Raw genomic sequence first — 26,326 nt, 5'->3', positions numbered from 1 at the left:
ATATGCCAACTGTACAGTATGTAAGCATAGGCCTATGTTTTCTTGTTCGCTCTGCGTGGGTTTAAACACTGTTTTTCTAAAGAATCATTTTCATTTTACAAACTTTATTGGTGGTGGCTGAGAAGAATTCCTCTTTCCATATGTAAAGCATTTTAGCGCAATATACATGTGTCATATTATTGTTCTTAATATATAAGAATACTAATATATTTTTACAACACTTTTAACTGTAAAACATGTATTTTTTATACCACATTAATCTCTTTAAAATATTGATACTTTTAGAAAAATTTACATAATTATAAATATTATGAACAAACAATGAAACGAAGTCAAAATTCGACAACACAAATAATTAAGATATTCATTGTAAATAGAGTTACGTGTAGGCTCACACTAAATTCTCCGTTGCACTTAGTATAAATGCATTGTACATACAGTCATCGTTGTATGCGCTGTTATGCTGGCACTTTGCTGTTTTAATAGCAATGTTAAATATACGGCAATGCCCTTATTAACTTCTGGAAACAACCGTAATGACAACGCATATAAAGATTTCGTTTTTTATGCGCCACCTGGTGGATTTTCTGTGAAGCGAAAAACATTGAGGGAAAAGGCAAAGTAGCCCCCCCCGAAAACACTTGCAGAATTCTGCGAGACTCCGTGAATGCCGCGGGAGAAAACACGCATTTTTAAAGGCCACATCTGTATATATATATATACACGTGTATTTGTACCGGACCGTTCATAAATGTATTCAGGAATTGAATGTTAGTTAAATGCAAGGTTTTAGTAGAAAACGTTTAAAAGAAGGTTAAGAAGAGATTTATCTACATTTATAAAATAATGTAAAAAAGTATGTTATTTAGTAGAGAACTTTGCAGCAGTATTTTATTTATTATTCTTTTTTATTTTATATATATTTTATTTATTATATTTTAATAAAAAGTGTTTAAAAAAGTGTAAATAAATTGTTAAAAAAGTTTATAGTAATAAACAACCTGCAGTTTAATATATGCATTTTCCCCCTTACTGTACTGAAAATGAACCGAACCGTATATATATATATTTATATATTTATATTAGGGCCGGGACTTTAACGCGTTAATTAAGATTAATTAATTACACAAAAAATAACGCGTTAAACATTTTAACGCATTTTAATCGCACTTATTAATAGAGTCATTCGTAAATGCTGCAGACCCTGTTTTAGTCCGAGAACTCCGGGGTTGTGATGCAGTGTAAATAAAAGTAGACGGAACCTAAACGAACGGCTGATTTTAACGTGACAACGCATCAATTTCAAAGTAAAAATGATTTATTCTGGTAAATGGAGGTTTGCAACGGAGGTTTTGCCCAATAAACATCTACCAACAAACTACAGATTATTTTAACATGTATCGTAATGTCTGTTATATGTTAATGTTTGAGTATTGTTGGGTTTAAATATTGTTGTAATGTTGTTTTGTTTTAATTTAATTAGTTTATTACGAGTTTAATTTAAGTTTTGTTTGCTACTTTAAAACGAATTTCGTTTCAAATAATTTGTCTCGTAATTATAAACAATGTTTTGTTGTTAGGTTTTGTGAATATAAATTAAAAAGAACATTAAAAGCAACACCGTGCATCTCATTGATGCATATGCTACCGAATGCCAAAACATGCAGTGAGTAGCCTATATCACTTACTTTTCAAAAAATCAGCCTGGCAGTGCCCAGAAGTTACATTTACACGCGCATTTAGAGCATACTGTAGCAGCACGTTTGATTTGCGGTGTGCTTAAGACTTTTAAAAATCAACTTCATATTAATTTTAATAGGCTACTTTGACGGAGGACATGCATAGAGAACAGCGACGGCAGGTAAAGGAAAAAAGTTAAACGAATAGAGTCAGTTTGTAAGAACATTTTTAAATTGACTATAAGATCATCAATATGAACTCTGAACAATGAACTATTATAAACATAACAGCAAGAAAAGCTGAAGAGGAACTCGCAACATTAAAGCAATAAGCATTTATGTAGGCTAAAGCTATATATCACCTCTTATTTTTTTTAATTTAGTTAAGTTTCAATGGTAACACTAAAGGCGTGTACATTATGCAGCGCTTTTCACATCCGAATCTCACTTAAGAAACCTATAAACGATGTGCAACTTAAAAAATATATTATGCACATTTTTATATATTTTAATTTTAATATAGGCTATATAGTATATTGTTTTGTTGTTTTTATACGCGAGGTGGGGCATCCGCGCACATAGGTACCAGAACACAGACAGTCAAAACCTGAGAAGTCCCGAACCCTGCAATATTAAACAAACTACTTTAAGAAATGCGGGCCAGGAAGCGGGTCGGGTATAATATATATATATATTCTTTGCGGTCCGAGTTGCGGGCAGGTTGTTTATACATTGACCCGCGCATCACTGGTAAGCGTCGATAAGAGCATGGTTGTGTGTAAGATATGCAACAAGGAATTCACATATCACCGCAGCACATCGAGCCTCAAGTATAATCTCAATGCAAAACATACAGCAGCTAGCGTGGACATTAGCCCGACTCCGGGTACAACGACTTGGTTGAACAAAAATAAACAATATTTTGTTAAGCTTATGTATTCAGTCATTATTCATAAAAATCCATGTAAAAATACTTCTTAATGTTCTCAGGTCAAATATTTATATGAGATTAAAATGCGATTAATTTAGATTAATTAATTACAAAGCCTCTAATTAATTAGATTAATTTTTTAATCGAGTCCCGGCCCTAATTTATATATTTATATTTAAGCAATATCGCCCGAGTAGGAGTGTGATATAGCTCTATATCATCACGGCTGTGATTGCCTATGGCCTCGTGCCTCTGCCCTAATCAAAGCCGTGCCGATATAGAGCTATATCACACGACTCCGAGAGCGATATTGCTTTTATACAACAGTTCGACAGCACACATTTGCAAAAAGAAAACTAGAAAACAACAACGGAGTTATTTTAAAACCCTCTTTGTTTGGGAACTACTTCTTCCGCCACGGATTTTAGGGCTGCCAGAATGACAGGTAACACTTTCGGCTGCTTTGAATCTCATAACAACTCAATGGAAGGAAAAGCCGTTTCTTTATATTACCGTTTCTTGGTCACAAAGTGTAGTTTTAAGATTAGTTCAGTCGGGAATATATATGTATTATATTTAAATCTACAGTCGATTAGTAAAGATAGCGCCTGTTTGAACGTTTGCTTAGTGAGATTCGGTACGTATGAGAACCAAAGCATGAGCGGACGTCAGTGTTCACTTGCCTCGCTGACCACCTCCCTCAGAGCTACATCTCTGACAGGGATTCCCTGGCTCTCAATATATATATATATTAGAGCTGGGCATAGATTAATCTAGATTAATCTCATACAAAATAAAAGTAATTTTTTGCATAACATATGAGTTTGTGCTGTGTGTAATTATTATATATACAGTGGGGCAAAAAAGTATTTAGTCAGCTACCAATTGTTCAAGTTCTCACACTTAAAAAGATGAGAGAGGCCTGTATTTTTTGTCAAAGGCACACGTCAACCATGAGAGACAAAATGAGAAAAAAAAATCCAGAAAATCACATTGTCCGACCCTCCAAGAATTCATTTGCAAATCATGGTGAAAAATAAGTATTTGGTCAATAACAAAAGTTTATGTCAATACTTTGTTATATACCCTTTGTTGGCAATGACAGAGATCAAACGTTTTCTGTAAGTCTCCACAAGGTTTTTACATATTGTTGCTGGTAGTTTGGCCCATTCCTCCATGCAGAGCAGTGATGTTTTAGGGCTGTCGCTGGCCAACTCAGATTTTCAACTCCCTCCAAAGATTTTCTATGGGGTTGAGATCTGGAGACTCGCTAGGCCACTCCAGGACCTTGAAATTATTCTTACGAAACCACTCCTTCTTTGCCCGGGCGGTATGTTTGGGATCACTGCCATACTGAAAGATCCAGCCACGTTTCATCTTCAATGCCCTTGCTGACGAAAGGAGGTTTTGAGTCAAAATCTCACGATACATGGCCCCATTCATTCTTTCCTTAACTCGGATCAGTCGTCCTGGTCCCTTTGCAAAAAAACAGACCCAAAGCATGAGGTTTCCACCCCCATGCTTCACAGTAGGTATGGTGTTCTTTGAATGCAACTCAGCATCTTTCTCCTCCAAACACAAGAAGTTGAGTTTCTACCTAAAAGTTATGTTTTGGTTTCATCTGACCATATGACATTCTCCCACTCTTCTTCTGGATCATCCAAATGCTCTCTAGCAAACTTCAGACGGGTCCGAACATGTACTGGCTTAAGCAGGTGGACACATCTGGCACTGCAGGAATTGAGTCCCTGGCTGCATAGTGTGTTACTGATGGTAGCCTTTGTTACTTTGGTCCCAGCTCTCTGCAGGTCATTCACTAGGTTCCCCCATGTGGTTCTGGGATTTTTGCTCACCATTCTGGTGATAATTTTTACCCTACGGGATGAGATCTTGCGTGGAGCCCCAGATCGAGGGACATTATCAGTGTTCTTGTATGTCTTTCATTTTCTAATAATTGCTCTCACAGTTGATTTCTTCACACCAAGCTGCTTACCTATTGCAGATTCAGTCTTCCCAGCCTGGTGCAGGTCTACAATTTTGTTTCTGGTGTCCTTTGACAGCTCTTTGGTCTTGGCCATAGTTGAGTTTGCATTCTGACTGTTTTAGGTTGTGGACAGGTGTCTTTTATACTGCTAACAAGTTCAAACAGGTGCCATTAATACAGGTAACAAGTGGAGGACAGAGGATCCTCTTAAAGAAGAAGTTACAGGTCTGTGAGAGAAAGAAATCTTGCTTTTTTGTTATTGACCAAATACTTATTTTCCACCATAAATCGCAAACAAACTCTCAAAAAATCAGACAATGTGATCCTCTGGATTTTTTTCCTCATTTTGTCTCTCATAGTTGAAGTGTACATATGATGAAAATTACAGGCCTCTCTCATCTTTTTAAGTGGGAGAACTTGCACAATTGGTGGTTGACTAAATACTTTTTTGCCCCACTGTATATAAATACCCACACATTCATGTATGTATTTAAGAAACATTTACATGTGTATAAATATTTATTTATATTTTTATATATTCTAAATTATATATAAATTAAAAAACTATATTTAAATAAAACATGTGTTCAATGTATATATGTGTAAGTGTGTGTGTTTAAATATACATAATATTTACACACAGCACAAATTCATATATTATGCAAAAAATTACTTTTATTTTGTATGAGATTAATCTAGATTCGCACATCGAGCCTCAAGTATCATCTCAATGCAAAACATACAGCAGCTAGCATGGACATTAGCCCGACTCCGGGTACAACGACTTGGTTGAACAAAAATAAACAATATTTTGTTGCTTAAGCTTATGTATTCAGTCATTATTCATGGTACACTCTTAGAACGAATGTGTTAAAAACAACACATTAGTGTTGATTCTGGGATAACACACTAACTGCGTCGTCCTGGAATCCACCCATCTCTGTGTTATTATTGAAACATCACATTTTGTGTTACTTTTAACACAACATGTGTTATACTTGAACACAAAATGACACATAATGTGTTAAAAGCTTACCACACAATGATGTGTAAAAAATTAACACATCCTTTCTAAGAGTGTATACTAAAAATCCATGTAAAAAAATTACTTCTTAATGTTCTCAGGTCAAATATTTATATGCGATTAAAATGCGATTAATTTAGATTAATTAATTACAAAGCCTCTAATTAATTAGATACATTTTTTTAATCGAGTCCCGACCCTAATATATTATATATATTCTCCATATATATATATATATATATATATATATATATATATATATATATATATATATATATATATATAGTGAAATATTTATTGAATAATGAGATTTTTAGTTTTTGGGTGAAACTTCTCTTTAAATTACTTACAGAGCTCTTTTGGAGTTTTTAACGACCATCTCTAGTCTACGAAGACACTCATCTGATTTCTTGAATTTCTGAAGCTCAAAGTCTTCCAGCTCCACGTCTGATGTCACCAACACAAAAGCCAAAGCTGACCACTGAGCAGGCGAGAGGTCAACAGATGAGAGACTTCCACTGTTTAGTTGGTCTTGAATTTCCTTCACCAGAGTTTGGTCATTCAGTTCATGCAGACAGTAGAACAGATTGATGGACCTTTCTGGAGACAGATTTTCATTTAATTTCTGTTTGATGTACTTCACTATTTCCGTTTTGGTCTGCTCACCATTTTGGTCCTGCTGCGTCAACAGACCTCGTAGGAGTGGCCGATTGGACTTTAGTGACAGGCCAAGTAGGAAGCGAAGAAAAAGGTCTAGATGACCAGTGTCACTCTCAAGTGCCTTGTTCACTGCAGTCTTAAGCAAACCACACATCGTTTCATTTGTGCCCTCCTGCTCTGTGTGCTTCTCAGCAAATACATTTGTCTTCTTGCTATCTAGAAACAGATGTGCATAAAGAGCTGCAACAAACTCTTGAAAACTCATGTGAACAAAGGAGTATGTGGTAGCAACTCTGATCCCTGTTTCCTCCTTAAAATTTTGGGTAAACATACCTGAGTATGCTACTACATTAGAGAGATCAATACCGCTTTCTTTCAGTTCTGAGTCATAGAAGATCAGGTTGTTTCTTTTAAGTTGCTGAAATGCTAGGTTTCCCAGTGAAGAGATATCCTCTTTATTCCAGGAAATATCTGGTCCATATTCTCCGTCATACTTTCGACTGCTGTGCAGGATCTGAAATCGGAAATAATGTGTGTACATCTGGGTCAGAGTTTGAGGTGTATCATCAGTATCTAATCCTTGTGGTGACTCAAGGGTTTCATCAGACTGATTGGTTTTCTTTTCCAAAATGTTCTGGAGCACAGTGGCTGAAATCCAGCAGAAGACTGGGATGTGACACATGATAAAGAGGCTTTTTGATTCCTTAACATGCTTAATGATTTTTTCAGCCAGAGTCGTATCCGGGATTTTTTTTCTGAAGTACTCCTGTTTTTGTTCATCGTCGAACCCTCGTACCTCTGTCACCCGGTCGATACATTCAGGAGGTATCTTACTGGCTGCTGCTGGTCTGCTGGTTATCCAAATGAGAGCAGAAGGAAACAGATTTCCCTTAAAGAGATTTGTTAGGAGAACGTCCAAAGGGACTTTCATTGTAACATCACGGCAAATCTCATTATCCTTAAATTTCAGAGGAAGTCTGCATTCATCCAATCCATCAAAAATTAAAATGATTTTAAATTTATCAATCCTCGTAAAATTCAGTCCTTTTGTTTCTGGGAAATAGTGAATAATAAGGTCCATCAGACTCAGTGTATCTTTCTCCTGTAAGTTTATCTCTCTGAAAGGAAGTGGAAATATGAAGGTGATTTCCTTATCGACCTCCTCTTTTACAGCCCAATCCAGAACAAATTTCTGCACAGAGACAGATTTTCCAATCCCGGCAACTCCTTTTGTCAGCACAGTTCTGATATACTTGTCTTCTTCAGTTTGTTTAAACACGTTTGTATAGTTAACAGATTTCTCTTGTATATCAGGACGCTTAGAATCGGACTGAATCTGTGCTATATCGTGTCCGGCGTTGACCTGTTCACCCTCAGTTATATAGAGCTCGGTGTAGATTTTATTTAAGGATGTGGAGTCACCGTGCTTTGCAATTCCTTCAGATACACACTCAAACCTCTTCTTCAGGTTTCTTTTTATTGGTCGCTGATGAATGGAGATTAGCTCATCTGAACACACACAAACACAGAAACAAAACTATAGACATTAATCATACAGTACATTCTCTCCTACATTTTATAACTAAGCAAGGTTTGAGAGCCCAAGCTATATTGTAAGAATCTCAGCTGCACGGCACTGTCCGACCTGAAACATTACCATAATATTAGGCCCAGGATCCATTTAAAAAGCAACAATATAACAGATGGTTCTGTCAAAAGCCTCTTACCTTGTATATCATCAGCTACTTTATCTTTCTTCATTTGTCTTAGGAAGTAGAGTGTGATATCAAGGGCTGCTTCTTTGATTTTGCTTCTAGCCTCCTCAAAGTCCTTCACAAAGTATTGTGTGTTTTCTTTTTTTATTATTTTCTTAAATTTGTCCAGCTCATTTTTAAAAAAGACGATTATTATTTGCTCAAGTTCCTGTACAAAACAAGTAAAGCATTGTTAACATTTAAATGGTGCATTCCCTAGTAAAAAACAATATACTAAATTGTCAGATTAATTAAATTAAAAAGTATAATATTAATATAATTATAAAACTTTATAAAACAAATATATTTTGAAAAGGTACTTTTCAGGTTTCGGCCAAGAGAATCTAAAATTTTAGCTTTCGGACAAGGATTTTAATTTCAGTCCATCACCACACTCTAAAAAATGATTAGTTGACTTTGCTTAAAAACATTTGGAAATGTATTGTATTGCCTTAAAAAAACAAGTAAGCAAATTCCAAACCAAAGTAAAAAATATATATTTGGTTATGTACACATGAAGATAACCCTCTGGGGTCTAAGAGGTTTTTAGGGCCCTGGGGAAGTTTTGACATGCACTGACATTTCTGCTTTTTTCTGTTGCTTAAAACATATTAATGGCAAAAGTCTCATAACACTGTGTTCAGCAAAAACTGGGCTACTATATTAAATGATTAACATGTATGTACATGTTTGTATTTTTGAGAGAAAAATGTTTATATGTGGTTTTGAAAAAGCTAAATTTTTAAGTCACTGATATAAGTCAACAAAACTCATTCTTAACATGTTTTCCCAAGACTTTTTAAAACAGGATCTAGTAGTCTAGAGTTTTTTCTTCAAAATGATGTGAAAATCATTCGGCCTACTCATTCACATGAAACAATATATTGATTTACAATTTCTAAGACACTTTTGCTTGGGAAAGGCTGTATGCGTAGAGGCGGGAAAGTTCCTGAATAATCAGTGATTGACAGCTGAGAAACAAAAGCGTTGCATAATGAGCCACATAAAGGGCCTTCATATATATATATATATATATATATATATATATATATATATATATATATATATGAAGGCCCTTTATGTGGCTCATATATATATATTACACAAACCATAGTAATCATGGTAAATGTACTGTTTTTGGCCATCGTAAAAATGAACACAGGGTTGGCCAGCGAGAGGTTTACTTTTGTGCAGGTACAAGTTTAAAAGAAGAACTGACTATCGTTGTCTGGCCTCTTATTTGTTTTTGTAATCATTATAGTACAAACACAACAAGGGACGAGCTAACTTATCAATGTTTGTTTACAGCCGCCGCCACCATTACTCCCTCACATGTTGATCATGAAAGCAGTGAATGTTTGCATGCAAGTGATCCTGTGTTTAAAAAAATTGTTGTGCGAAGATACGGTTAGATGCAACTAAATAAGGATTGTACTGTTTGCAATCGCGTATTTTATAAGAATACCAAAAAGCGTGTCCAGTTTCCTGACTCTTGTGTTTGTGTATGCGCGTTCCCGTCGCATAAACTATTTGACAGAAGGACAAAGAAACACTCGCGGTCTGGAGATACTGACAGATGTGACCAGTCACAGAAAGTAGTCGGATCTGGGACATTTTAAGTTATTCACAGATTCTGAAAGTGCAGTTTCTAAACGATGTGTAACACATCTAAATCTGATAAGATTTGGAGAAGTTGTGACCATTTGAATATAACACATTCAAGAAAGAGAATGCCGAGAAATTTGAGAAAGAAGAGTTAGCACTTTTCCCTGGCTGGAGAGATAATAGGGCTCATTTACATCTCAGTTAGCTAAGCCATACCCCCCTGTAAAGCCGTTTTGAGTTACAGATGTTCTAGCATCATATGTAGTATTTTATGGCAGAAGTCTGGATGAAAAATAAACAGAACTTTTTACCTTTGTGGGGATCACAAGTCGAATCCAGTCTGTTTCAAATGTGTGAATAATCCAATGACCATTTTTGTCCACAAATGCGTATAATCCGTGAAATATAGATATATAGTCTATTGTTTACATCAGATTTCGCATGACCATCTGTTAAATAGAATATAATATACAATCTGAGGACTATTTACATCGTAACATGTAAGGGTATATGAGATTATGCTGCGTTCCAGGCGACCTGTAACCTGTAAATCAAGACTTCAAAAGCACGACTCACGACTCTGAACTGGGAGTACATCGATCTAGTACGAGTTCACGAGTGGGAAGTCACGGGTTTGACTGCCGTTCCAGTGCACTTTCACAGGTAGAAGGTTGTGAAAACAGGTTACAGGCTGCCTGGAACGCGTACTCCCAGTTCAAAGTAGTAAGTCGTGGGTTTGAAGTCGTGATTCACGGGCTCAAAAACCTGCCTGGAACGCAGCATTACACTCCGGTACGTTCCGTTAAACACATGAACCCGCCTTCAAAGTTGTATTTAAAATAGGGAGGTAGTATAATAGATAATTCAGCGCCGTCGAAAACGTGACGTCCTTTAGAGATGTTACCAATCGCTCGCTCGTTCCTCTATCAGCCAATGACTTCATGGAAAATATTGATAGACAAAACATGTAGCCAATTATATAAAGAGTTCAACAATCTCTGTGTAACTTATATGTATTTAACTTCATGCTGCGCTGCAAGAACTGACAGAGAGATGACGTCAAAGTACCCCGAGAGCGAGTCGAATTAAACTACTCCGTAAGATTTCTTGAAGAGCTCTCGCCGTACTTTGACGTCATCCGACTGCGGTGCTGCATAAAGTCAGTGACGCAGCTGACGTACGGTGCGGCAGACTGTTATTTGTTCCGCCCCAGCTTCTTTATTTTTCTTTTTTTTGCGCCCGAGCTTTGTTTACACTCTGTGGAGACGCACGCAATAAGTTTGAAAAAAAAACTTAGCAAACATGTCTGAGGAACAGGGCAGCCGCGTCACTACAGTCAGGTGACTTCACGCTCGAGCCGGAAGAGAAGACAATGCTGAATGAAGTCGTAATTCTTGCTATTTTTGGACCAAACTGTATTTTCGATGCTTCAACACATTCTTACTGACCCACTTATGTCACATGGACTACTTTGATGATGTTTTTATTACCTTTCTGGACATGGAAACCGTACATAGATTTCCAATGAAGAGGACAGAAAGCTCTCGGACTAAATCTAACGTTAAAACATCTTAAACTGTATTCCAAAGATGAACGGAAATCTTCCGAGTTTAGAACAACATATGGGTAAGTTATTAATTACATTATTTTCATTTTTGGGCGAACTATCCTTATTTAGCAGTCACGCTGTTCCCTTTGTAGGCGGAGGCGAAAACACAAGCTTATACAGTATGTAAATATACACACAGACAATGAAAAAAGCCTACTTCAACCGCAAAATTTACGCTTTTAAATATACAAAAACTGCTATGGAGAGGCTTCTTTGTGATCTCAACTAACAGATTCTGCAATAAAACGAAAATCACAAATTTTGAAAAAAAACTTTGTTTCTCATTTTCTCGAAACTTGTGCTGCCAACTTGTGTCACTGGTTTCCGTGACAGGTCACATATACGCAAGTAAATAAGGATTTAGATGTAATGTTTGGTGAACTCGGATGAAACAACAAGGAATGGAGAGACTGGATTGTGAATTGCGTATCCATTGACTGCAGGAGGCACGAGTTATGCATATGATTGTCTCTGCTTTTTCAATTCAATGGCGCGGGGGTCTGGCAATCTCATCTTATTACAGATAAACAGGTAACAGGAGAAAGACGGTACCTCTCCTCCTTCTCATACAGTTTACACCGAATGACAATATCTGTTTTCGATCTCACTTACATCATTTAAAATCAGACATTCCAAGCATTATGTAGACATTTATATTTCTATTCGTTATTCGAAGTATTCGTTAAGTTACAGTTAATTTTTAAAAAAATAGAAACTTTAACGTTTTAAATGATGTATAAATCATATAAAGCGTTCATACTGCTTAATCTGGCTGGCTCGGAAGCAATCGAGTGCGAGCGAACGTTCGTCTATGCACCCGCTGTGTATGCAGGAGAGGGAGAAAACCGACAAATAATGAATCAGGCTGAATCATGCGAGGACCCAGAATGTCTAAAATGCAAGTTTCGCGAACTTTGCAGCCCACAAACAAACATAACGATGGAAAGACACAAATTTAATTCAAGAGACCAAAAGCCAGGAGAAACAATCAAGGCATATGTAAGTTATCTACGAAACAAAGCACAAAGTTGCAGGTTTGGAGATTTACAGGAAGAATTGATAAGAGATCGACTCGTGTGCAGAACACTTAACGATGGAATGAGAAAACTCTTGTTGCAGGACAATGAGCTAACGTTGACAAAAGCCATTGAAATATGCCAAATACATGAACGAACTGACCGGCACACTAAAACGCTTGCAGGACCAAAGCCAAATTTGACAAATGTGGACAGTGTTCAACAAACGGTAAAAAGAAAAACTGTTTCATACTCCCAAACACAGATTAGATAAGTTTGCCCCGCAACAAATTCATAATTGTAGCAATTGTTGAAGCAACCACAAGGCAAAATTGTTGAAATGTCCTTCATATAGCCAGCAATGTCACAGGTGCAACAAATGGAATCACTTCCAAAAATGCTGCAAATCAGTGAAAATTCAGCGCACACGAAATCTAAAAAAGACTGTAAATCAAATTGGTGTCACCAAAGCCTCAAATAGCAGCGAAGACTCATTCTTTATAGATGGAGTAGGTGTAAAACATCTAATTGACTAAAAACAATTAAAGAAAACTGCAATATCTTGCCCAGTGCAAACTAATGGAAAGCCTCTTGAATTAAAGATCAACACAGGAGCCTCATGTAACATCATGTCTCTGCAGACATTTACACAGGTAAAGCAAGACGAAACCTTCAGGTGTCAAGCCATGTGAAGCTTGTTGCGTATGGTGGAGAGGAGATCCAAACTGCTGGTTCAACCCTGTTATCTTGCAATCTGAGTGACCAGACCTACCCTCTATAGTTTTATGTAGTCGAAAAAAAACGTACAGCCGTTGCTCGGACTGTCAGACTGTCTTCGGATGGGCCTTATTTCTCTCAATAATGCAGTCCACCAGGTCAGTGTGAAAGAAAACTCAAGTTTCATCCAGCAGCTTAACACACAGAATATGCAGATCTTTTCCGATATGAAATCAGAAAGCTTCCTGTAACGTACTGCATGAAACTGGACAAAGAAACTCAACCTTTCCATCCAGCACGCAGAATTCCTGCTGCAATGCAACACAAGGTTAAAAAGCAGAGTTGGAAAGAATGGTTGCTATGGGCGTAATCACTCCTGTATCTGAGCCAACCGATTGGGTGTCATCTATGGTGGTGACTTACAAGAAAAACTCAGATGAAATAAGATTGTGCATTGACCCTAGGGACCTAAACAAGTTCCTTAAACGTCTGCATTACCCCATGCGCACAGTGGAAGAAGTGGCAGTGCAGATGCCAAACTCCAAAGTATTCTCTGTGCTTGGCGGAAAAAAATTTCCTTTTGGCAGATTTCGCTGGATCAAAAGTCCTCCCTACTGACTATGTTCATTACGCCATCAGATTCCGATTTCTCAGGATGTCTTTTGGAATTAATTCGGCCAGCGAGCTCTTTCAGCGCCATATGGAACAGATCTTTGCTGGCTACTCGTGTGCAGTCATAGTCGATGACATCATTGTGGGAGGTAACGGTGAGCAGGAACACCATGCAAACCTGAGGAAAGTGTTGGACTGTGCTCTTTACTGAACCCTCAAAAATGCATATTCCGAATAAGTAAAGTGCACTGTGTCGGTCATATTTTCTCAAGCAAGGGACTACAACCCGACCCAGCAAAAACAAAAACTATCTCAGAAATGCCACCACCAGACAATGTTACTGCATTGCAGCGTTTCCTGGGTATGATCAATTACTTAGGAAAATTCATACCGGACCTTATTGAGCTGTCTGCCCCTCTGCGCGAGCTCACCTGTCACAGAGTGGTGTTGGTTTAAACAGCATCAGGATGCTTTTGAAGTTCTGAAGCACAGGATTTTTATTCCACCTACCTTGAAATACTTTGACAACCTGAAACCTGTCACACTCACCTGTAATGCCTCCCAGTTTGGACTCGGAGCTGCTTGTTTCAAAAAGGTGCTCCTGTTGCATACGCTTCACGTTCCCTGACGCAAACAGAAGTATGTTATGCGCAGATAGAAAAAGAACTTCTAGCTGTTGTATTTGCATGCACCAAATTTAATAACTACATATATGGTAAACAAATTCACATCAAAACAGACCACCAGCAACTGGTTACCATCCTTAACAAACCTATCTACACAGCTCCAACAAGGCTGCACGCATGATGCTAAGATTGCAGAAATACAACTTCACAATCACATACAAGAAAGGAAAACATATGTTCCTTGCCAACACGTTGTCACGTTCCCCCATAGACTCACCAGATGAACACACTGATGATGGAGCTGACTTTGAAGTTATGTCAGTTCAACACATCTCATCTTCCAGACTGAAAGAGTTGCACACTCATACTGCACAGGATCCAGTTCTTCAAAGTCTCTGCAGTATTATCAAGCCAGGATGGCCCTCTAGCCAATCAAAGCTGCCAGCAGAAATTCGTGAGTATTTTCCCTTTAGGGATGAGCTCACAGGTGATGAAGATGTACTCATGAAGGGACAGAGAACAGTTGTCCCAGAATCACTACGCAGTGAGTCACCATTGTTCACAGAGGTTATCCAAGCCTTGATGCAACCAAACGCAGGGCATGGGGCATTGTATTTTGGCCTTCTTTAACCAAGGATGTTGCTCTGTCTGTAACCATATAAAACCACATCAACTAAAGAGCCTCTACACTTACATCACATCCCAGATCTCCCATGGTCAAGTGTGGCTATGGATATCTTTGAGTGGAATGGTCAACACTACCTCGCACTAATTGACTTGAATTCGGGATGGTTCGAAATTGATCTGCTTTGTGACTTGTCCTCCAGTAAAGTAATCACAAAACTCAAAAGACACTTCTCTGTTCTTTTCAGACAACGGTACCCAGTGTACAAGCCAACAGTTCAAAGACTTTGCTGCTGCTTGGGATTTTACACATACCACTAGTAGCACTGAATATCCACAAGCTAACGGGCTAGCTGAGAGGGCAGTGCGGAGTGCAAAACATCTAATAGAGAAATCCAAGAGGCATGCCTCGGATGTGTTTCAAAACTTGCTCAACCTCAGAAATGTTCCACGTGCCACACACTGGGTTCACCAGCAGAGATTAATGTCGAGGCAGACGCGCACATCTCTGCCAATCAGCAAGTCTATTCTGGTGCCAGCCTCAAGGAATAACATTGCTGTCAGGAATCAAATCTCAAAAAAGAGACATTGTCAAAAGACATACTATAACAAGTCCAGCAGACCTCTCCGACCACTCTTACAAAAAGAGGTAGTAAACTCACAACACCCAAGGGCCATGAATGAATTGGACTCGTCAAACAGCTCTGTGATGAACCATGATTGTGTCTTGTGGAAGTTGAAGGTAAAGTATACAGACGAAACCGGAAACATCATTCCTGTCGAGGAGCCACCAGAACAAAAGTTAAACAACAGCGATATGTCGCTTCCCTTTGTTCAGACCCTCTCTGCTGAATCTAAGCACAAACTCCCCACTCCAAATGAGGTCAAAGAACAATGTACCCTACAAGGAATTGAGAAGAAGCCACTGAATGTACATTCAGCAAACGTTCTTTCTACAGCTCGCATTTGCAAACCAAACCCAAAGTACCTGGAATGAAAAAATAGTTAATAGAGACAGAAAAGAAAGTTCTATAATTCAGTAACAAAATGTTTAATTAATAAATGTTTATGTCAATTTATAAAAATTATAACTGATGTTGAAATGCGAGTTAACAAATGTTCTGTTTAGTGCTCTTTTTACTCTCAGCTCAAGTAATCTGTTAATGCCTTTCATATTGAAAAACAAAAAAACCTTTTGAGCCAACTTCAATATAAGAAATTGTTCATTAAACAATAACTGTCAAAGTTAAAGAAGGAGGATGTAGAACATGGCAGTGTTCTGTAGCTTTAAATCTGAGCAGACTAAGATCCTAAAGCTTGCTTATATGCATGCGCGGGTTGGTGCTGCGGTGTTGAAGTTTGTATATTGTTTGTGAAACTCATGCTGTCTCTTAGTAAAGATACTGTTGTTAAAAAGGATTTTGCCTTGCAACTCGTCATTCAACAGGTTTCATCCTACCTTCATTTGTTCTCTTGTTATCACCTTTCAAATATGGGTAAATTTCTTCAAAAATATCACATAAATAACTTCTGATAGAGATCTTATTCAGAGCAATGATCAAAACACGCTGTGTCTGAACTGTTTGGGGGAGGGGTTGGTTTCTTGTTGCATAAGTTGGGTGGATAATAGCTATATTGTGGCTTGAAAGAAAAACTTGTCATTGGCAGGAGAGCGTTTTCTCATAATTGACAAGTTAACTCGTCAATAGCAGGGAAAGAGTTAAGTTGGACTAACTTAAGCTTAAATTGAGTAATCTGACTAAATGTGTTTAGTTAATGTGACTTAAATTCTTACATTACCCTACTGCAGGGATGGGCAACTTCGGTCCTGGAGGGCCAGTGTCCTGCAGAGTTTAGCTCCAACTTGCCTCAGCACACCTGCCTAAAAGTTACTAGTATGCCTAGTAAGACCTTAATTGGCTGCATTAGGTGTGTTTAGTTATGGTTGTGTAAGGGTTTTGTCGTGTTCTGTTATGTTTTGTGTGTTGTACTTTTATTTTGATACCCTGTTCTGTTCTGACTTTTATTTTGATATCATGCCATGTCACACTTCACTTCCCACTTCCTGTTTGTTTAGTATAAAGCCACTTCCTTTGGATCATATCACTGCTCATTATTACATTACTCTGTATTGTCTAGCCCAGGGGTCTTCAACTAAAATTGGTGGAGGTCCAGTAAATGAACCCTCCGCACCAGCCGAGGTCCGGACATGTACTGCACGTAAAAACATAAATTGACAGCTTTCGCCAGACTAAAGAAATTAGTGTAAATATGTGTTTTATTAAACAAAATATAGTGTTATCAAGTATATTGAATAATGTTTCTTCATATGTATAAGCATAAATAATCCTTCACAAAATGGATTTAATTTTAATGCTGTTCTGTTACTGTATGTCCTTTCAGTTGCTTGGTACAAAATATCTAAATTTATCCAGTAACAATGTCTGACAAAAATATAAAGGGAAATCAAAATGCAGTCATCTCTAAAACTTCAAAACACACATTCATTTCCACATAACAACTTAAAAGGAAAACTAAAGTGCTCTTTTCTGCTAAACTGAGATTAACAATCATAATCAATGAACACAAACCTCTATCATATCATATCACATGTTATCTTCATTCTCATTCATTGTCTGTACTTAACTAAATGTTATGTTGAACACTCTCTTCTGTGCTTCAAGTTGCACTGGTAAAAGATCATCATCAATATCATTCATAAACACAAACAGGCAAAAGTAAACTCGCAGTGTTGGAAAAATGAAAAAGTTCAGGAAAACATTTCTCTCTTAATTTGTACTGTTCCTTCAAGTCTATACAAATGTAAATAAGCTCAAATGAAAAATAAATAAAATAGGCTGAACGACGAAAGCACAAAAAGTCCTAGTTGAAAAAAACAATGTTCATTGATCATTCTTGACATGCATTTACTTTTGATAATGTTAAGTGTTGAGAATGCTGACACGCAACTATACGTTGAGCCAAAAATGCAGCATCCACACACTTTTTTTCCCATCTGTAAAGGGCTTGTTATGCTTTCCTAAAATCCACTGTATTATCAGTGAACACTCATAGATGACTCGTCATAGCTCGTTATTGCAGTGAGTGAGTGGGAGAGGACCCGTGTGGGTCACTCATACTGGGCTTTTTTTAGTTCATTTATTTTTCGTACCCTTACCTCGGACCTGAGGGTAAGTTTCTTCAAAGTGTCTATGTTTAGTTTCGTAAAGGTGTTTAATGTCCCCACTTTTGACAACCGCAACAGACACGCGAGCAGACGAGGCTCTCTGCTTTCTTCCCTGCACACCTGTCTGCTGTGACTGACTGATCGCGCTGGCGCCGCACTCGAAACCTGTGTCAATGTAGGACCCAAATAGCGCTACTGGGCTGACCATATATGTGCCTGATATAATTTGGATTTTATAATAACGTTAAATAGCGTTTGCTATTTATGCATTTTATTGTGTCAAAAGTCTTTGCGGTCCGGATGGACGCATCTCGCGGTCCGGATTCGGACCGGGCTCCGCCAGTTGGGGACCCCTGGTCTAGCCTGTTTGTATCTGTTTATCTGTATCTTGTTTAGTATCTGCCTGTTTTTGACCCTAGCCTGATTTTTGGATATTGTTTGTTTTGCTGCCTGCCCTGACCTATTGCCTGTCATTGGATTACGATTTGGATTGCCCCTTATTGGATGTGTTTGCTGGCCCTTTTTGGGATTTACTTAAACCTCTTTTGCACATGGATTTTACTCTCCTTCGCTTTCTTTAAGCACCAACGTTACAGGTTGGAGGTAAACTCTGCAGGACACCGGCCCTCCAGGACAGAAGTTGCCCATCCCTGCCCTACTGCATTAAGTTTACACAACTTAATAACATAACATAATAAGTACAGAAAAAATGCTGTGTCATGTTGACTAATCTTAATGTATATCATTAATTCTTCTTTTTTCTTTACACAAAAGCCAAACAGCTTTCAAAACTTGTAGCTTATACCTTACAAATTAAAACAAGATAAGACAATAAGAAGAAATGGCTGTTTGTGTAGTGTGTATAACACCACAAATCATTGTTGTCTTCCTATTTTTTCTAACTTTTCTAACTATTCTTCCTAACTTTTCAGGTTGTCTCTTTCCTGGACTTGATTCATGAAGTAAAGCGCATACTTGACTTTTCATCATCTGCTACATCTGACTGAACAACAACTATCTATTTTTGCTTAACAAACCTTATGCAGTGGAAGAAAGGTTTAATTTGCCCTTATAAGTAATTTTTGTCATTAATTTTGATCATGAGGCTTATGCCAGATCATTAATTAAAAACTGTGTAATAGTTCAAATGTATTCAATATTTAAAAATGCTAAATATAACTGCCAGCCTTTAAAAAAGATATAATATCAAACCTACCTGAAAGATGTTGTTTAAATCTTTAGAATACTTGGAAGTCTTTAAGCCAGAGCCTGGTGTCACATGCTGAACCCTATTAACAAAATAAATAACAGTAAATTAAGTAAGGGATATTTGCTGTTTAATTTTTAGAAAATAATGCACACCCGGGTGGTATTGCGGCATGACACAAATCGGTTATCACAAACACTGCTCTGGTGGCTATTTGGTCAGGTGTGTGGTTTACAGAAAAAAAAAATCAACACCTGTGGAACCTTTCTCAACCAATAAGAATAAAGCATTCACAGCCCCGTGGTATAATAAAGCAATAAGCCCCAAGAAGCAGTGGGTTACCGGTGCATTTTATAATAGCTAAGGGGCGTTTGTTAGAAACGATGCGAAGAGGATAACGTGCGGAAAACCTGTTCTGATGGTTATCACTTACAGTATGCAGCCATCCTACTGTTGTGTTTGTCACACGACAGCTGCAGCTTCTTTGCTGCGTGCGTGAGGAGAAAAAGCACAGACATCCATAGGGAGGCACTGGAAGTGTGCGTTGCACACACCAACATGAAATGTGTCTATTAAAAATCTGGAACGCGGTCATTCTTAGAAGTATCGATATTAATACATTTAGGAATCGTGTTGTTTTTAATTTCCGAGAATTGCAATACTTTTGAAGTATCAGTGCAGTAGATTAGGGGAATAAAATATAACAGTTTGTACAGTATAAAATGCATTACGTCTATGGAATTGTCCCTGTAAACCACATATGCCAACATGTGTGTGCATACATGTGTGTCTATTGATGACAGTGGTTACAGAACATTTGTGTGTTAAACTGGTATTATAAATGGATGGCAAATTACTTAATGGTAAATTCAAAAACTTAATTGTTAACATCCTATTATTCACAACCAGTATTACTGTTAACTAGAAAAAGGCAAAATATAGACCTTGTATTTCAAAATGTGTCATTTATGGCAGTAAACTAAAATGCCTTTGCTTCATGAGCAAGCAATCTTGTTTTATAAACTTGGGATAACTAATATTAGTCTGGCAGCAGCTGTCCACTGTGACTCTGGACGCTGTGCAAATCCCTGCCGTACACACATGCAAACCTCACGTGACATGACCAAAACTCACAAAAATTGGTGCATGAAGAGTACCCACCAGTTTAAAAGATAATTTGCCAGTTGTACATCATCCATGTTCTTTTGCCGTTTTAGATTTTCCCATCGTGTAATCTCTGCACCAATATTTACTGTGCCCTTCGGCCATTGTTTTCTAAGACAAAAAAAAACACATTAAAACAGATCAGACCTTATATACGTTTTTTAACCCAACCATTAGGCATAATGTTGTTGTGGTAGTTTAATTAATGAAGGTTATTTTTTCAATTTGATCTTAAATAGAACAATTCACTCCATTTCAAGTTTATTTATTTCCAGGAGCAAAGCACATTCATAAACATTTCTGTAAATGTGTCAAAAAAAAGGCTATTTTACATCCATGAACCTGTGAAAAAAATATATACATACATGTTATATACATGGTATTAATACAGATCATATCATATATTTAGCTGCCACTGGGGTAAGAAAAAAAATCTTGAACTTAATTCTAAAACACTTATTTCAAGAAAGATTTGATTACCCCATTGGCAGATTGTTTTGCCTGTTTTAAGCACAAATTAACTTAAATTGTATAATTTTTGTCTAAAACTACTACTTAGGTCATTTCGCTCAGCCTCTTCTCCAAGCAGTGCTGGAGATATAGAAGCACAATTCTGATCGAGCATTCCCGGGGGTCTTCTCATTGAGAAGTCCACCATTCAACAAAGAGGTTCTATTTCAGCGTATATGCCTGTCTCGTAGACGGTGCTCGCACTGAAGCGATGGTGTTAGATACCGGATAGGGTAGATCACCTAAAACCTCTGCGCCCCATCCAGAGACCACACATGGAGAATCCACAGATCGAGACGCGAGTACCATAATCCGCCAGGGAGGGGCTGTCGCGAGGAGAGTGAGCTCTGGAAACCAACTCCTGGTGGCCCAATACGGAGCAACTAAAAGAATACTCTCCTCATCCTCTCTGACTTTGCACAAAGTCTGCCCAATGAGGCTCACTGGGGGAAATGCGTATTTGCGAAGACCCCTTGGCCAGCTGTGTGCCAATGCATCCCCGCCGAGTGTTCCCTCGTTCAGTTAATAAAATAGGCGACAATGGGTTGTCTCTGGAGATACAAACAGATCTAAAATAGTGGACATAGCACGACCGACGGCCTGTCCGGTAGTCTTGGTTGCACGAAACGGCAGATCTGTAGCCGCAAGAAGGTCTTTAAAGACCGCCGAATCGTGACCTCCCTCGTGCAGATCCTTCAGAGCCTTAGCCTGATGGACCTGCAACAAAGCCATGGCATGTAAGGCTGAGGCCGCCTCCCCAGAAGCCCGGTACGCAGACTTTGTCAAAGCTGACAAGTGTCTGCAGGCTTGCGAGGGAAGGGTCAGACTGTCCTTCCAGTAGGAAACGCCAGCAGGACAAGCTGCATTGCTACTGAATGTTCCACTGTCGGGATACCGGCATACCCTTTAGCGGGCCCGCCATCAATGGAGGTGAGGAGTGATGGCTGATGCGGACGGTTCCGGGAGGAAAACAGGGTTTTCCACGCCCAAGTCAGTTCATCATGCACCTCGGGAAAGAAAGGCACTGGTGGGGAGGACTGCGAAGTCCGTGCAGCCCCAAAGTACCAATCATCTAGATGGGACGTATGGGAGTGGGAGGAGCTCTCCACTCCAACCCGACCAACTCCGCAGCCAGAGCGAGCATGGCCATCATCTCAGGGTCGAGGTCGGGAACCGCAACCCTTCCCGAAGGAGGGAGAGGATCCGGATCAACGTCCGAGAGTGACGGCCTCTCCTCCGATGTTACAGCAGATACAGAATCCTCGGGAGGCCCGACAGAGGTACAGAGTGACGCATAACACGCACCCTCCGTCTCCATCTGGACCTCAGCTGGTTGCGGATCCGGTTGCTGAGAGACGCTGGACGAACCAGCTGACCGATTCAGCACCATAGGGCAGAGGTAGTCTCTCCGTAGCTTCACAGCTGCTTCTTAGGGGCGATCAGCAACGGATCATCGCACACGGAGCATGTCCCTTCCACGAAAGCCTCTTCAGCGTGCTGGAGGCCCAGACACGAGAGACAGCGATCGTGTCCATCACGAGGTCCCATATAATTACCGCATCCAAAAGTGGAGCACGGACGAAAAGACATCTTTAAAAAGACCCTTAATGCCCATGAGCAGAGAACAGCTGTCTTTAAAAAGACGCAAGTTCAACTGCAGCTCTTTTAGGAGAAATCACTCTTTAGGTGTGCAAGTTGATTAAGCACACAGGGAGGAGAACGCACACACTCAACTAAGAGAGTGAAAGCAATCACGTAGATCAAAAGCCAGGAAATATTCGTCATGAATATTTTGCTCCCTTCGGATTGGAATCCCACTTAAGATGGTGGACACCCTGTAAAGTCCACTTTGCAGTTCCGGTCAAGTTGAACAAAGCTTGGATATAACAATATTGAGCATTCCTATGACTATGAATGGGGGACAGTGCAACACTCGTGGCTGCTCTGGCGACTGAAGTCCCTCCTTCAGTTAAAAGAAGCAATCATCAATCGATAAAGACTTACAATTTCTCGAGTAGGGGCTCTATACGAAGTCGCATAAGGTACTTGTCCACTTGTGCTGTTGCTAAAATAACTGTTTTTAGAATTCAAAGCAGCGTTAAGCTCAGTGTGAAAAGCCCTGTTTTGTTACAAATGTTAATTACAGCTACAACATTTAACGATTTTGGTTAAAAATTAACAAAAGATCTGTTAATAAGCAAGTAGGCCTACATTAAACATACGTTTTCAAAACTGACTCCTTATCTTACTCTAATTCACAATGATAATCTTGTAATAATAATAACAATATAAGTTGAGTGTAGGGTACATTTGAACAAAAATGTCAGATAAATGTCAAGTATCTTTAACCCACGTAAAGATAAGTATGTTAAGTAAGTAAGGAATAATTGACGACAGGCCATTGAATTTTAAGAAAATAATGCACACCCAAGGTGGTAATGTGGCACGACGCGAAGTGAAGTGCCGTTAAACCGCGGGTGTGCATTATTTTAAAATAATTCAAAGGACCGGAGTCAATTATTCCTTTTATACCACGGTTACCACAAATACTGTATTGCTCTGGTGCCTATTTTTAAGACATTTGACAAGTTAGGTGTGCGGTTATCAAAAAATGATGCATAACCACGGAACATTTCTCAACCAATCTTAATACAGCATTCAACAGACCCGTGGTATAAGCTAAGTTAAGTAATTCTTTGTTTCAAACAGATGATTATACAGTGGCAAAAGATCTAAGTACTTTAAAAAATATCACTTTTCATCTCATGACTATATAGTTAAGAGAAATTAGGTAGAATCTCAGCTCAGAATCTTGTCTATTAAATAAGTCTAGATTCATGTGTGAAAAGCAATAGGAAATACAGGAAATACCTTTTGGGAGATGTTGTTTCCTCACTGAAGTTTGGTACCTCACCTTTGGACAGATGACTTACAACATAAAAGCAAAGATATTAAACATTTTAAAAAGGTTTATCAGTGTAACTTAAGGATTTAGTGTTGCAAATGGTAATTAAGTCATTTTTTAACTAACTAACTTACTAACTAACTGTTCATTGTTCTCTTGAATATGAATCAAGGTCAATGGATTAAGGTTTCAAGGTCTTAACATAATTTGACCAGGTCTTAATTTTTATTGCTGATGTTTTTAGCTTGATCAGGATTTTTAGGGACAGATTTACTAAACAGGTCAAATTAGCATAAGAGCGCAATTCCAAAAATATGCTGATGTTTATTTACTAAAAAGACACAAATTAAATAACACAGGCACAACAGCTGATTTTCATAATGACCAATGCATGCTGATGCTCCTGGAGGTGCTGGTGATCTACTAACACCTGATGCATTTGAGATCAGCACCTCAGAGGTTTCATGCTAAAAATGCAGGGTGTGAAATCCCAGCTAATAAAGTACACTGAAAAGAACCGGAGGGAAAAAAGTTTATAAGAAGTTTTGAAACACCTGCTGTGTGACTTCTCCTAGTGACTCCTCTTATTTCCTCCAGCAATTAAAAAATAGCATGCGATTTCTTATTTCTGTGATGCCTTCTCTTATCACTAACAATTGCATCTATTTCAAGCGCAAAATGATTTAATACATGTTTTTTCTGCATTAAATAATGTCACAAATACCAGTAATCACACACGCAAACATTAGTAAATCACGTTGCGTGCATTTTAAGGAGTTTCCCTTTCAGACGTAAAATTTATGGGATGAGAGTATTTAACACTCATACAATAAATTTTACATCTGAAAAGGGAAACTCCTAGAAATCCAAATGCAATAAGGTCAGTCACAGAAATAACTAGACCACACCTTTTCAGAGCTAATTATCCACTCGTTATTTATCGGCAAATTGATGGTTTGCGCAGGCGCAAGCTTTTAGTAAATCTGGCCCTTAGACTTGAGTTTGTGATGAGTCAAAATATAAATAAACTTAGCTAGTTTATGTAAAGATGTGATCTTGTATGATTTTATGATGCTTATTCAGATACAGTGCTATAATGTTAATGTTTGCTCAAGAACCTCTATTGTTTTATGATACATTTCATGTGCTAAACACCAAAGGTTTCATGGTTTTTCACATCATCTTACTGAGTTTCTTACTGAGAATTTTATTGCTGAAGGTCTCTAAAAATATTCTCAGCCAAATAGGCAGTAATAAACCCAAAGCATGCTATGTTAAATTGTTTGACAAACTAATTGTCTCAAAATTGCTTACAAGATTGAGAACCACGACTCTTTAAATATGTCATCTTTTATCATAAATATTGATTTAGACATTGGACATTAGACATTTTTAGACTATATATGACCATCAAACAAATGAAATACCTTCTGGTAGTTGGTGTTTTCTCATTGAAGTTTGGTACTTCACCTTTGGACTGGTGACTCTTCACAGACACAATGCTGAATTTATCTGGTCTTTCACTAACACAAATAGCAGAGATAATAAAAAATTTGCATCAAAATAGACTGCAGTGGTAATTACCATAAGTACAATTTAACAAAAATATAAAAAAATAACATAATTGATTGAATTTGGTAAGCCCCATAAAGTAAGTTCAGACTCTTGATCCTTAGTTCACAAAAAATGAAACTTTAGTGAGTAAATTATGGAGCAGTAGTAGAGCACTCTTGGAGCGAGACTCCATACACACTGACTTTCAAAAAATTCACTCCATGCTCAGGTTAAATCCATACCTCTCTGCTCCTGGATGCACTCCACTCACAAACTTTCACAAACTCACAAAATGCTTTGCGTTCACCACCGGGAATACGTCATGATGACGACACATTAGCAAAGTCTATAGCGGACAATTGCATCCTCGTGCCAAAAGTTTATTATTTGCATTTGGGATGCACAACAGGAGAAAATTTTACAGATACCAATAACGTTAATTAAGTCCTCCTGATGGCCGATACAGATACCAATAACCAATAAGTTCATATTTTTTAAAGGCTACTATAATTTTCATAATAACCATTTCATCCAACCACTGAGCCGTTAAGCTAAGCATACTGACCGGACTAACATCAGATGTCCAAATGTCCGTGATGAAAGTTGCGAGTTAACCATTGTTGTCAAAATTATGAATGTGTGTGGCAACCATATTGTACAAGGCCAATCCCACCAGTCCACTTTGCAGTTCCGGTCGAGTTAAACAAAGCTTGGATATAACAATATTGAGCATTCCTATTACTATGAATGGGAGACAATGCAACACTCATGGCTGCTCTGGCGACTGAAGTCCCGCCTTCCAGTTAACCAATAGTAGGGGCTCAATACGGAGTCGTAATAGGCAGTGATTCCCAACCAGGGGTACGTGTACCCCAGGGGCTACGTGAAGAGTTTCCAGGGGGTACACGAAAAGATTTAGATTTTACTTTGATCTCATTTGCTTTTAATAAAGAATGTC

The 26,326-nt window shown here is 38.2% G+C and overlaps 1 protein-coding gene across 1 annotated transcript in view; it reads right to left on the bottom strand.

The window, feature by feature from the left end:
• Positions 1-26,326, bottom strand: part of LOC141368896 (uncharacterized) — a 137,596-nt gene that overhangs the window by 41,621 nt on the left and 69,649 nt on the right. Inside the window, exons 9-14 of the mRNA XM_073873688.1 lie at positions 25,242-25,337; positions 23,781-23,837; positions 20,397-20,510; positions 19,245-19,317; positions 8,006-8,201; positions 5,969-7,787 (exon numbers count right to left, since the gene is read on the bottom strand). Coding sequence (XP_073729789.1) covers positions 5,969-7,787; positions 8,006-8,201; positions 19,245-19,317; positions 20,397-20,510; positions 23,781-23,837; positions 25,242-25,337 — 2,355 coding nt within the window. The remainder of the gene's footprint in view (positions 1-5,968; positions 7,788-8,005; positions 8,202-19,244; positions 19,318-20,396; positions 20,511-23,780; positions 23,838-25,241; positions 25,338-26,326) is intronic.

This window comes from Misgurnus anguillicaudatus, chromosome 12 (assembly GCF_027580225.2).
Source record: "Misgurnus anguillicaudatus chromosome 12, ASM2758022v2, whole genome shotgun sequence".
Classification (NCBI taxonomy): Eukaryota; Metazoa; Chordata; class Actinopteri; order Cypriniformes; family Cobitidae; genus Misgurnus; species Misgurnus anguillicaudatus.
This window is presented reverse-complemented; position numbering and strand designations above follow the sequence as displayed.